General features: G+C 35.3%; 1 protein-coding gene across 1 annotated transcript; it reads left to right on the plus strand.

Moving 5' to 3' along the window:
• Positions 1 to 5,522: 5,522 nt before the first annotated feature.
• Positions 5,523 to 7,436, plus strand: LOC111414764 (zinc finger BED domain-containing protein 5-like). Its single transcript, XM_071200947.1, has one exon. The coding sequence runs from the start codon at positions 5,523 to 5,525 to the stop codon at positions 7,434 to 7,436; it is 1,914 nt and encodes a 637-aa protein (XP_071057048.1).
• The last annotated feature ends 5,143 nt before the right edge of the window (positions 7,437 to 12,579 follow it).

The raw sequence follows: 12,579 nt of genomic DNA on the forward strand, positions 1-12,579 counted from the left end.
TAGTAAGAAAAAATAGTCGTTTATAAATTAGTTTTTCAAAAATTTTACTCAAAACTGATAATAAAGATATTGGCCTGTAGTTGGATACATCACTTTTGTTGCCAGATTTAAAGATAGGAACTATATGTGCCTGCTATTCGTCGTCTAACTATCTATCTGCACATCTTCTGCTGGAGTCCACTGCTCTGTCGGTGCCATCCGTGCCACAACTGGGTCTGCTTGAAAACGTGGTAATAACACTTCGTATGGTGCTCGTCCAGTAGTCTTGTTTATGGCCAAATTTAAATTTCGTTCTACTTCCACTATACTCCTATCCCAACTTACATCTTCTTGCATACTTCCTAATATCAACGGTGTCACAGTTTTGTTAACTCTCTCTACCTGTCCATTTCTTGCTGGATGACTAGTGGAATTGTACGTAACAGATATCGCTCGATTTTCAGCAAACCTCCGAATCTCCGTGGATGTGAACGATGTCCCTCTATCGCATACGATCCTTCCTTGGATTTCCATACTCTTGGATTAATTTCTCCAGTGATCTTACCGTTGTTCTGGTTTTGGTGTCTCGTACAAGGTATAACTTTACAAATTTCGTCAAAGCGTCTATGCTTACTAACAGATACATGTTACCTCTGCAACTCTTTATAAACGGTCCCAAATGGTCCATGTGAATTCGGTCGAACGGTTTCTGTGGAGCAGGAATGGGATATAGTTTCCCCGCTTTCAACCCTGTCGGTAACTTGCTTAATAGACATTCTGGGCATGCTCGTATATGTATTCTCACATATCTTCTCATTCCAACAAACCAACAATCCCGCATGATCGCATCAACAGTTCGTTCCAACCCAAAATCATAAGATTTCATGATCAAGTTCATAGAGGAATATAAATCTAATCCGTGCTTATGGAAAATAAGATCTAATACGAAAAGTTGGTGAAACTTTGCCAAAGCATATATCCAGAGGCAAATCGCGATTTTGTGGTTAAAATGATTCAGAACTTACGAGGATCTTTCCGAAAGGAACTCAAGAAAGTAGAGTCGTCAAAGAGAAGTGGATCATCAACTGATGATGTTTATGTACCATCTTTGTGGTATTTCGACTTGCTATTATTCACGAAGGATCAGGAACTACCCACTGCTAGTATAAGTAACATTCCTAACACCGAGGATAATCAGATTCTTGAGGAGGATGATTTGGAGCAGGATCAGGAAGCATCCGTCGGATTTTCTGAAGAACTTGTCAGCACTCCATTACAGTATCTTGCTTCACAATTTTGGGACCAACAAGTTCTAATAATTTATCAAATGTGGTCGAATCCATTCTTAAGTAATTCTTATAGTCGTCTGGGTAATTTTTTCTCAATTGACGTAGAAGTGGCATATGTCCGTGTACCTCACGATCTTGTTTCCATTGTTTGACCCATTCCGTTCTGTTTCTGATTATTCCTTCAACTTTTAGGCATATTTAACCATCTAAAAAGTAAAAATTATTCAAAAATTTATCAACTCTAGACAAAAATTTCAAACTTACCTGAAATTCCAAACGCCACACTAATCGCGAATGATACCGGAAATTTTTACGTTCACACACACGAGATCGACGCTTACAGTTTTCAACCGCAATGAAGAATGCGAGATAAAACTGTGTCTGTTTCTACTACAACAGTCTTGGCACGCCGCGCTCCAGTCCTGTCCTTAGAACGCGCGACGGGAACGGGCCATTCCAAGATTGCGTGAAAAAGTGTACGTGTGAAAGCTCCTATTATCTTATATTTTTTAAACCAGTGGGCTGATTTTTATTATTTTTTTATTTCTTGGTAGCCAATTCTTTGTCTTTCAAAAAAAAATTAAAAAGGCGGAAATTTGTTCAATGACTCCTGGATGGTAGTGGAAAAACTGGAACCATGTTTTTTTCCTAATTTTTGACTCACCCTGTGTATTAATCAAGTAATGGTATAAAAAGTGCTTACACCCTATATGAAAGACGTTTCTTTTATGAGCATTTTGTTTTTTTATTCATTAATTTATCTCTAAAATTGTCCGAATTGAAGCTTTTTTGTTGAAACCTTACGTTTATCCCACAGATTTAAGAAGTATGATCACATTGTCAAACAATTGACGTTGCCATAGCAATTAATTTGTCGTTGTGTCATTAATTAACTACAAAAAAGTTTTGTAGTGATTAAAATTACATGAAATGCCTCAAATAAATCCAGAACAAGTAGCAAGATTAGTTGCTTTAGTAAACGATGGGCGATGAAGCATGTGGCGAACATCTGGACGCCAGAGAACCTTCTAAACCGTTCAAAAAAATCTCTCTCCGGTCATCTGGGCAGGACACCCTTTTGGTCCAGGCAAAGGGTTCCCGGAAAACTTTCACCGGAGATATTACTGGACGCTCTCCGTGGCAAACATCTGGTCGCCAGAAAGCGTTCGAAACTATTTAGAAGAACTCTCTCCGTACATCTGGACAGCAGATCCTTTTGGTCCAGACAAGGACTCGAAGAGAGCTTTCACCGGGGATGTTACTGGACTCGGGGATAAAAGGAACCAGGATCGGCCCAGAGAGTTCAGTCAGTTACCACCAGTTACCATCAGTTATCAGTTAGCAGTTAACACCCAGCAGTTACCCTTTTCGCGTCCGCACTTTTATTATTGTTAATATTGTTGTTAATAAAATTTTGTTGTTGAAGACATTGGTTTTCCTAAAACTTCCTCTCGCTACTATCAAAGCATTAGCCCCGCAAAGCAACTGCTTGTAGAGCAATCCGCAAGTACGAACAAACAGGAAGCACTGCTCGGAAGGTGGGTTCTGGTCGCCCTAGAAAAACGTCTCCAAGAGATGATCGTTTCTTGAGATTGCGGATTTTACGGAATCGGTCAAACACTGCGGTAAATGTTCAGCAAGATCTTAGTTAATTTAAAAGCTAGGAGACCTGCAAAAGGTCCTAAATTATTGCCCGAACATCGTGCTGCTAGAAGAAATTTTGTTCAAAATTATGGAGAATGGAATATTCCTTAATGGTCGAATGTCTTGTTTACGGACGAGTCAAGGTTTTGCCTTAACATGATGGATGGAAGAACAAGGGTGTGGAGAAGGATTGGTGAATGGTTTAATCAGAATTTAATAACAGAACGCGAAAGTTTTAATGGTGAGTCGGTTATGGTGTGGGGAGGGATGTCAATGAATGGAAAGACACCCCTTCATGTTTTTCCGGTGAGGCGGTCGATGACGGCCCAAATTTACATTGACATTATACAACAGTATATCTTACTTCATGCAGAGTTAGTGGGCAATAATTTTATATTAATGCAGGATAATGCCCGACCACACACCGCAGTAATAGTGCGAAACTTCTTAGAAGCTACGGGTATTACCACATTACAGTGGCCTGCGAGAAGCCCCGATATGAACCCTATCGAACATTTATGGGATGAATTAGGGAGAAGGGTACGTTCTCGCGAGAAGCCTCAGGAATGCCTCGCAGAAATAGCAGATGCGTTAGTGGAAGAATGGGATCGTATACTAAGAAACCATGTGGCTGAAGTTAGATTCATATTCGAATCTGTACCAGATTCAGATTCATAAAATTACAGTTGATCAGAGAAGTATTAAACAAATCAATTGAAAAATAGTTTTCTGAAATTACAGAAGTTGTAGCAATCTGCGACTACCCTGGATAATTCGAATAGACCCTCTAGTATGTTCCCTGTCTATCCTCACCCTCAGATTTGCCGTAGGGGCCGAGCGGTTCCTCGTTTTCAATAGCATACTTAGATATTATTTTCTTAATAACTAGAAACTGCAGCACCCTGGGACTAGTTCAGATTATTGCATTAGGTCCTCTGGTATCCTTCTAGCCCATCAGCACCCCCTGATTTGCCGTAGGAGCCGAAGGGTGAATTTTACAATATTCCTCGTTTTCAATATCAAATGTAAACATTATTTTCTCAATAATTAGAGACTGCAGCACCCTGATACTAGTCTAGATTATTGCATTAGGTCCTCTAGTATCCTTCTAGCCCATCAGCACCCCCAGATTTGCCGTAGGGGCCGAGGGGTGAATTTTTTAATATTACTCGTTTTCAATATCAAATTTAAACTTTATTTTCTCAATAACTAGAGACTGCAGCACCCTAGAACTAGTCTAGATTATTATATTTAAAATTGATGTAATATTTAGTTTGATATTATAATTTCACATTGCTTTTACTTCTATATAATAACATTGAAATAAAAGAAAGATCTACTAATGCAAATGAAACTATAATACTAAATAGTAACAGCCCCATTCTAAAACGTTCGTCGCCAACTATATCGCAGCTACTTGTTTCTAACGTTTCATTATTTAGTAATATTCATGATAGATTAGATGGAGAACATTTATCAGAACTCTCTACTGATTATGAAACCTTTATAAGTAAGGCACAGCTACCGACGTTACAAGTGGAGCGGTGTCAATATAAAAAACATAATATAAAAAACAATATAAAAAATTAATTTAAATGCTTTAATGTGTCTCAAAATTTAGAAAAGTGTCGTTCAAGTTTCATTAATAAAGAAGTAAAAGCCATATGAAAATTATACTTTCAAATCAAATTAAATATTGAGTAAATTTTGAATATAATAATCTAGACCAGTCCCAGGGCGCTGTAGTCTTTAGTTCTTCTAGTCTAGTCTAGAAAATAATTTTTAATTTTGCTATTGAAAACGAGGAATTTTAAAAAAATTCACTCTTCGGCCCCTACGGCAAATCTGGGGGTGCTGATGGGCTAGAAGGATACCAGAGGACCTAATGCAATAATCTAGACTAGTCCCAGGGTGCTGCAGTCTCTAGTTATTGAGAAAATAATTTTTACATTTGATATTGAAAACGAGGAATATTGAAAAATTCACCCTTCGGCCCCTACGGCAAATCTGGGGGTGCTGATGGGCTACAAGGATACCAGAGGATCTAATGCAATAATCTAGACCAGCGATATTCAAACTAGGTTCCGCGGAACCCTAGGGTTCCGTGGGCCATGCCCAAATATTTCCTTATATAAGTCAATAAGTCAACCCCTACTTATTCAATAAGTATACTAATTTTTGAAAATTCAATATTTTTCATAAAGATGTATAGTTATAAAAATGAAACAGTGCTTATAATTTTAAAATTTCACGCTGTAAATGTTACGTCACAATCGCTGGAGTCAGCTGATCACTGTCTCACGTTTGCAAGTTGTAGCTTGTAGCTGCAGTAGCCGCAGTAGTGTAAAGACTTTGACGTACTCTTTTGTGTATGAATACGTTTTTTGGTTATTGTTATATGAACTATATTGCCAAAGCAAAGGTAAGTGTTTTATAATATTTAAAATTTTCTATTTCAAATTTTTATTCGAAAAATAATTTTTGCCTTTTATCCATGTAAATGTAAATTTACATAGTTGAAAAAAATATAGTAAATCATTTTCGTATAAAACTTCATCTCCTAATTGGTTGTAAGAAGTATATTTTTAAATATTTGCAATCCCTTTGCAGATGGATTTTTGGTTAAAAACGGGAACGTTAAAACGTACTACTGAAAGTCCTTCAACATCTGCAAGTAATGTAAATGACACTACATTGTTAGATGAAGTTCAAGAAGTACCCATCGAAGTACCTATAACAAAGAAAATTAAAATATCTGAAGGTATAAAGACGCGAAAGTATGATGAAAATTATTTACAATTTGGATTTACCTGGGTAGGAGATGCAAATGAACCGAATGGCCTTTGTGTAGTATGTGAAAGGGTAATATGTAACAGCAGTTTGAATCCGGCAAAATTAAAGCGTCACCTTGAAACGAACCATGCAAATCTTTGCAACAAATATTTCAAACGTAAAAATGATGAATTGAAGAAGAAAACAAAGACATTTTGTAAATATGTGCTCTCTGATAACGCGAAATCACTTGAAGCTTCATTCCGCATTAGCTATCGCATTGCAAGAGAAGGAGAGGCTTACACAATTGCCGAAATATTAATAAAACCCTGCATTAAGGATGTAATATCTTGCAAATTTGGAGAGACTTATCTGGAAGAAGTGAACAGCATTCCATTATCGGACACCACAATTGCAAGACGAATTGAAGAAATGGCATTATTTTGTGAAAATGATTTAATAAATCGTCTGAAAACGTCGAACAATCCTTTTGCATTGCAGTTGGATGAAACCACAGATGTTGCAGGATTAGCTGTGTTAATTGTACTGGTACGCTATGTTTTTAATTCTTCAGTGCAAGAAGATATGCTCTTCTGTAAACGCCTCGTAGGAAGGACGACTGGAGAAGAAATTTTTAAACTGATTAATTTGTACATGGAAAAACATAAAATAAGTTGGAATTTATGCGCGCATATTTGTACTGATGGAGCAAAATCCTTATTAGGTCGCGAAAAAGGAGCAATATCGCGAATTATTCAACTAGCTCCCCATATTAAACATTCCCATTGTTGTCTTCATAGGCATCAATTAGCGGTAAGACGTATCTCGCAAAAACTCAAAGATACGTTGGAAGAAACAGTGCAAATTATAAATTTTATAAAGAAGGAACTAAATTCCAGATTATTTGCTTTGCTATGTGAGGAGCTATCTAGTACGCATAAAACTTTGTTATTGCATGCAGAAGTACGCTGGCTTTCACGTGGTAAAATTTTAACTCGGTTTGTAGAGTTGAAAGATGAAGTCAGATTATTTTTAAATGAACATAATCACAAATATGCAGCAAAATTGAATTGTGAAATATGGTTACAAACCGTATGCTATTTGGCAGATATATTCTCTGTTTTAAATGAATACAATAAATCACTTCAAGGAATTAATATCAACATTATTAAAATGCATGATAAAATCAATTCATTACTACTGAAATTAGATTTATGGGAATCTTACGTTAAATCAAATAACGTGCAATGTTTCCAAATGTTAAACAGTTTTCTAATCGAAAATGAATTAGCCATAAATAATGATGTTCGACAACTGATTGAGGAACATATTATCCAATTAAAACGGACAATACGAATATACTTCCCAGAAACAACAGAATCGTATGAATGGATTAAAGATCCATTTCAATATTACAATAAATCTGGGAATTTAATGTTGAAAGAAAAAGAACAATTAATAGATATATCAACGGATTCAGTTTTGAAATGTGCATTTGAGAGAAAAGGTTTACTAGAATTTTGGATAAAATTGTACGCAGAATATCCAGAAATATCAACAAGAGCGATTAGAATATTACTGCCTTTCGTTTCTGCCTATTTATGCGAACATTCATTTTCAATATATGTAGCAACGAAAACAAAATACAGAAATAGGCTCGATGCAGAAAATGAGATGCGTCTACAAATAACAAATATTTTACCAGATTTTAATATATTATGCAAGGGCAAACAGGCTCACCCCAGTCATTAGCGCATGCAATCTAATTTTCTTTTAATTTTGCATTTGTGTTTTATTTTTGTACTTTTATAATAACGAACAATGAAAATATGTATTTTTTACCAATTTACTTTTTAACATTCTAAAATTCACATAAGTAATAATTTGATATTAATTTTTTCTTAAGGGTTCCGTTGAAATATATATAACTGTAAAGGGGTTCCGCGCCTCAAAATAGTTTGAAGACCACTGATCTAGACTAGTCCCAGGGTGCTGCAGTCTCTAGTAATTGAGAAAATAATTTTTAACTTTGCTATTGAAAACGAGGAATATTGAAAAATTCACCCGTCGGCCCCTACGGCAAATCTGGGGATGCTGATGGGCTACAAGGATACTAGACGACCTAATGCAATAATCTAGACTAGTCCCAGGGTACTGCAGTTTCTAGTTATTGAGAAAATAATTTTTAACTTTGCTATTGAAAATGAGGAATATTGAAAAATTCACACTTCGGCCCCTACAGCAAATCTGGGGGTGCTGATGGGCTAGAACAGCGTTTCTCAACCTTTTCTGACCTGCGGACCTGTAGAATTTGTCCAAAAATTGCACGGACCGGTCAACTATTTTGAACAAAAAATTTCAATAGATATTAATGAACTACTATTATAATATTTTTATTATCATTTATTTACAACAGTACGTCAATAGAAAAATAAGTATTTATTATAATTTATAAATAAATAAATCTTTAACAAAAAACAGAAAATTAAAACAAAATCACATAATCATTGCATATAAACAAAATAAAAAATCAATCCTAAGTTTAGCAAAAAATTAAATGTCAATTTTTGTTTATTTGGCATTAATGTGACGATTGCTGCTGCTCCTCTTCAATTAACTTTTCAATTGTGGGCTCTAAATTAGTCAGGCTAAGTCGGAGTGGTGAAACAACCGAAAGCCGATTTCTAAACTTATTTTTTATAACAGTCATAGCTGAAAATCCCGTTTCACATAAATATGTTGTTGCGAAAGGGAGTAACATTTTCATCGCTTTTTCGTATAGAGATGGATATTCATTTCTCGTATTGACCCAAAATTTATCTAAAGACATCCTTGAAAAATTTCTTTTCAACATTATGTCTGAGCTAATCTCCAGGACGAACTCATATTCTCTGTGAGTTAAATTTAATTGACTATTGTCATATGTTATGAAAGGGTTTGTTATCCACAAATGTTTTTCATATTTGGTGTTGTCAGATGGAAAATATCGTTCGAAACTACTATTTAAAGATTGTAAGTGGTGTGCAATAATAATGTTTAATTTTGCTAGGTTTAAATCATGTTGTGAATTAACAAAATCATAATAATTATTGAATATATCAATATTATTACTATTTATTTTATTCAACCAAAAGTTAATTTTTTTCTTAAACGCAGCTATTTTATTAAACAAATGAAACACATTTATCGCAGTTCCTTGTAAACTTAAATTTAATTCATTGATATATGAAAATATATCGCTTAAATATGCGAGTTTTGCAACCCATTCTATATCTGATAAATGTACTTTTAAAGGATTCTTTTTGTCAATTAAAAATATTTCGACTTCCGTTCTTAACTCAAAAAGCCTAGTTAAAATCCTACCTCGCGAAAGCCACCTTACTTCTGTGTGCAGCAATAATTGTTCATATTCTGCACCAATCTCTTGACAAAATATTGCAAATAACCTACTATTCAAATCGCCTTTTTTATAAAATTTATAATTTTTATAGATTCCGCTAAAACCTCATTTAATTCGGTTGATAGACTTTTCGCTGCTAAATGCTGTCTGTGGATTATGCAGTGGGTAATTAGGAAATCAGAATTAGCTACTTCCTGAATTCTTTTCGTAACACCACAATGTTTGCCAATCATACTAGCCGTCCCATCAGTACATACACCAACACAGTTTTTCCATTCTAAAGAGTGTTTAATAATATAAGCATTGAGTGCGTTAAAAATTTCAGAACTTGTTGTGTATGAAACCAATTCGATATAACACAGTAATTCTTCTTTTATTTCTCTAAAGACAAAATCAACGTATCTAACATAACAAATTAATATGGCCTTTTTAGCAATGTCGCACGACTCATCAATTTGATTGAATTGCAAAAAAAATTGATTCCTTTATCTTATGAATTAATTGAGACTCCACATTCTCTGATATTTTTTCAATTCTTCTTCTTATGGTATCATTAGATAAGGGAATTGTTTTAATTTTGTCAGCAGCGGAGGGTCCAAACATTTCTGAACAAACGTCTATTAATACTGGTTTTATTAAATTTTCTCCAGTGGTAAATGATTTTTTGGTTTTAGCAATCCGAAGAGCAACTAGGTATGAGCATTTCAGTAGTGACTTATTTTGAACAAAGTTTTACTTAAATGCCTTTGTTTGTAATCCTAATTCTTGTTTCCTTCGTTCAACATATTCACATGGTTTATTTTCCAACTCGATATGTTTAGATTTCAAATGTCGTAACATTTTTGATGGTTTCATAGCATCATTTACAAAGACTTCATGACAAATGATACACATCGGACGTACATCTTCGACAACCAAGTTCTGTTTCGGTGACTTTTTCTTGAGACGCTGAACTAGTATTTAAAAAATTTAATAGCGTTCCTCGTTTACGGTTCATGTTATTAACCACTTAACCTCAAAGTACAAGCAGAAGAATCAAAGAAATAAGTGCTAAAAAATGTGTTTTTGCTAGTGCCTGTATAAATTATAAAAATTATTAATAAACTTACTTGTATTCAAATAAATGCCATCACACCCTGATTACACGACTCCGATACTTAAACAAATTACAACCATAAGCACATCTTTTACCATACATGTTCGAACATTCCCGAACAATCCCGAACATTGCATTATAGTTTTGTTCGTTGAGCCGATCGTAAACGGTTTAATGTTGTGCTAATTGTAAATTATGTAAAATAAAATGATATTATTTTTTGAATAATAACAATATCTTAAAAAAAATTTTTAACTTGGGCGGATAAAAATTGTCCACGGACCGGTTAAATTTCTCTGCGGACCGGTGTCGGTCCGCCGGACCGACGGTTGAGAATTGCTGGGCTAGAAGGATACCACAGGACATAATGCAATAATCTAGACTAAGTAGTCCCAGGCTGCTGCAGTCTCTAGTTATTAAGAAAATAATGTTTAAATTTGCTACTGAAAACAAGGAATATTAAAAAATTCACCCTTTGGCCCCTACGGCAAATCTGGGGGTGTGGGTGGGCTAAAAAGATACCAGAGGACCTAATGCAATAATCTAGACTAGTCCCAGGGGGCTGCACTCTCTAGTAATTGAGAAAATAATTTTTAACTTTGCTATTGAAAACGAGGAATATTGAAAAATTCACCCTTCGGCCCCTACGGCAAATCTGGGGGTGCTGATGGGCTAGAAGGATACCAGAGGACCTAATGCAATAATCTAGACTAGTCCCAGGGTGCTGCAGTCTCTAGTAATTGAGAAAATAATTTTTAACTTTGCTATTGAAAACGAGGAATATTGAAAAATTCACCCTTCGGCCCCTACGGCAAATTGCCGAAGGGTGAATACCCTTCGGCAAATCTGGGGGTGCTAATGGGCTACAAGGATACCAGAGGACCTAATGCAATAATCTAGACTAGTATCAGGGTGCTGCAGTCTCTAATTATTGAGAAAATAATGTTTACATTTGATATTGAAAATGAGGAATATTGTAAAATTCACCCTTCGGCCCCTACGGCAAATCTGTGGGTGCTGATGAGCTAGAAGGATACCAGAGGACCTAATGCAATAATCTGAACTAGTCCCAGGGTGCTGCAATCTCTAGTTATTGAGAAAATAATATCTAAGTATGCTATTGAAAACGAGGAACCGCTCGGCCCTTCGGCAAATCTGAGGGTGAGGATAGACAGGGAACATACTAGAGGGTCTATTCGAATTATCCAGGGTAGTCGCAGATTGCTACAACTTCTGTAATTTCAGAAAACTATTTTTCAATTGATATGTTTAATACTTCTCTGGTCAACTGTAATTTTATGAATCTGAATCTGGTACAGATTCGAATATGAATCTAACTTCAGCCACATGGTTTCTTAGTATACGATCCCATTCTTCCACTAACGCATCTGCTATTTCTGCGAGGCATTCCTGAGGCTTCTCGCGAGAACGTACCCTTCTCCCCAATTCATCCCACAAATGTTCGATAGCGTTCATATCGGGGCTTCTCGCAGGCCACTGTAATGTGGTGATACCCGAGGACCTAATGCAATAATCTAAACAAGTCCCAAGGTGCTGCAGTCTCTAGTTATTGAGAAAATAATATCTAAGTATGCTATCCAGGGTAGTCGCAGATTGCTACAACTTCTGTAGTTTCAGAAAACGATTTTTCAATTGATATGTTCAATACTTGTCTGGTCAACAGTAATTTTATGAATCTGAATCTGGTACAGATTCGAATATGAATCTAACTTCAGCTACATTAAAAAACCTGATTTCCAGTATGCCGCTTAAATTAGAAACTCTTAGAGTTGCTAGGGGAGGCAATACACGGTATTAAGCAGTTATCCCAGTTTATAATTTAGTGTTAAATAAAACTTTTTTAAAAATTCGTATCAGTTTATTTCACTAGAAAACTGTTGTTCCATAAATTCAGAAAGTTGGCAATATGCAAGATTTCAACAAAAAAGCTTCAATTCGGACAATAAGAAAAAGAAAAGACAATTCGGACAAAAGAGATAAATTAATGAATAAAAAAACAAAATGCTCATAAAAGAAACGTCTTTCATATAGGGTGTAAGCACTTTTTATACCATTACTTGATTAATACACAGGGTGAGTCAAAAATTAGGAAAAAAACATGGTTCCAGTTTTTCCACTACCATCCAGGAGTCATTGAACAAATTTCCACCTTTTTAATTTTTTTTTTAAGACAAAGGAATTGGCTACCAAAAAATAAAAAAATAATAAAAATCGGCCCACTGCCTGGTTTAAAAAATATAAGATATTAAAATTAGGCAGTGGCGTAACTAGAAAATATGGGCCCAGACGCAAAATTTTGTAAATGGCCCCTGTCTTTATAGCAAAGGTAGTAATACTATGTATACATATTATGGTATACAGAAAAAAAAGAACACAAA

Source organism: Onthophagus taurus, unplaced genomic scaffold, assembly GCF_036711975.1.
Source record: "Onthophagus taurus isolate NC unplaced genomic scaffold, IU_Otau_3.0 ScKx7SY_15, whole genome shotgun sequence".
NCBI lineage: Eukaryota > Metazoa > Arthropoda > Insecta > Coleoptera > Scarabaeidae > Onthophagus > Onthophagus taurus.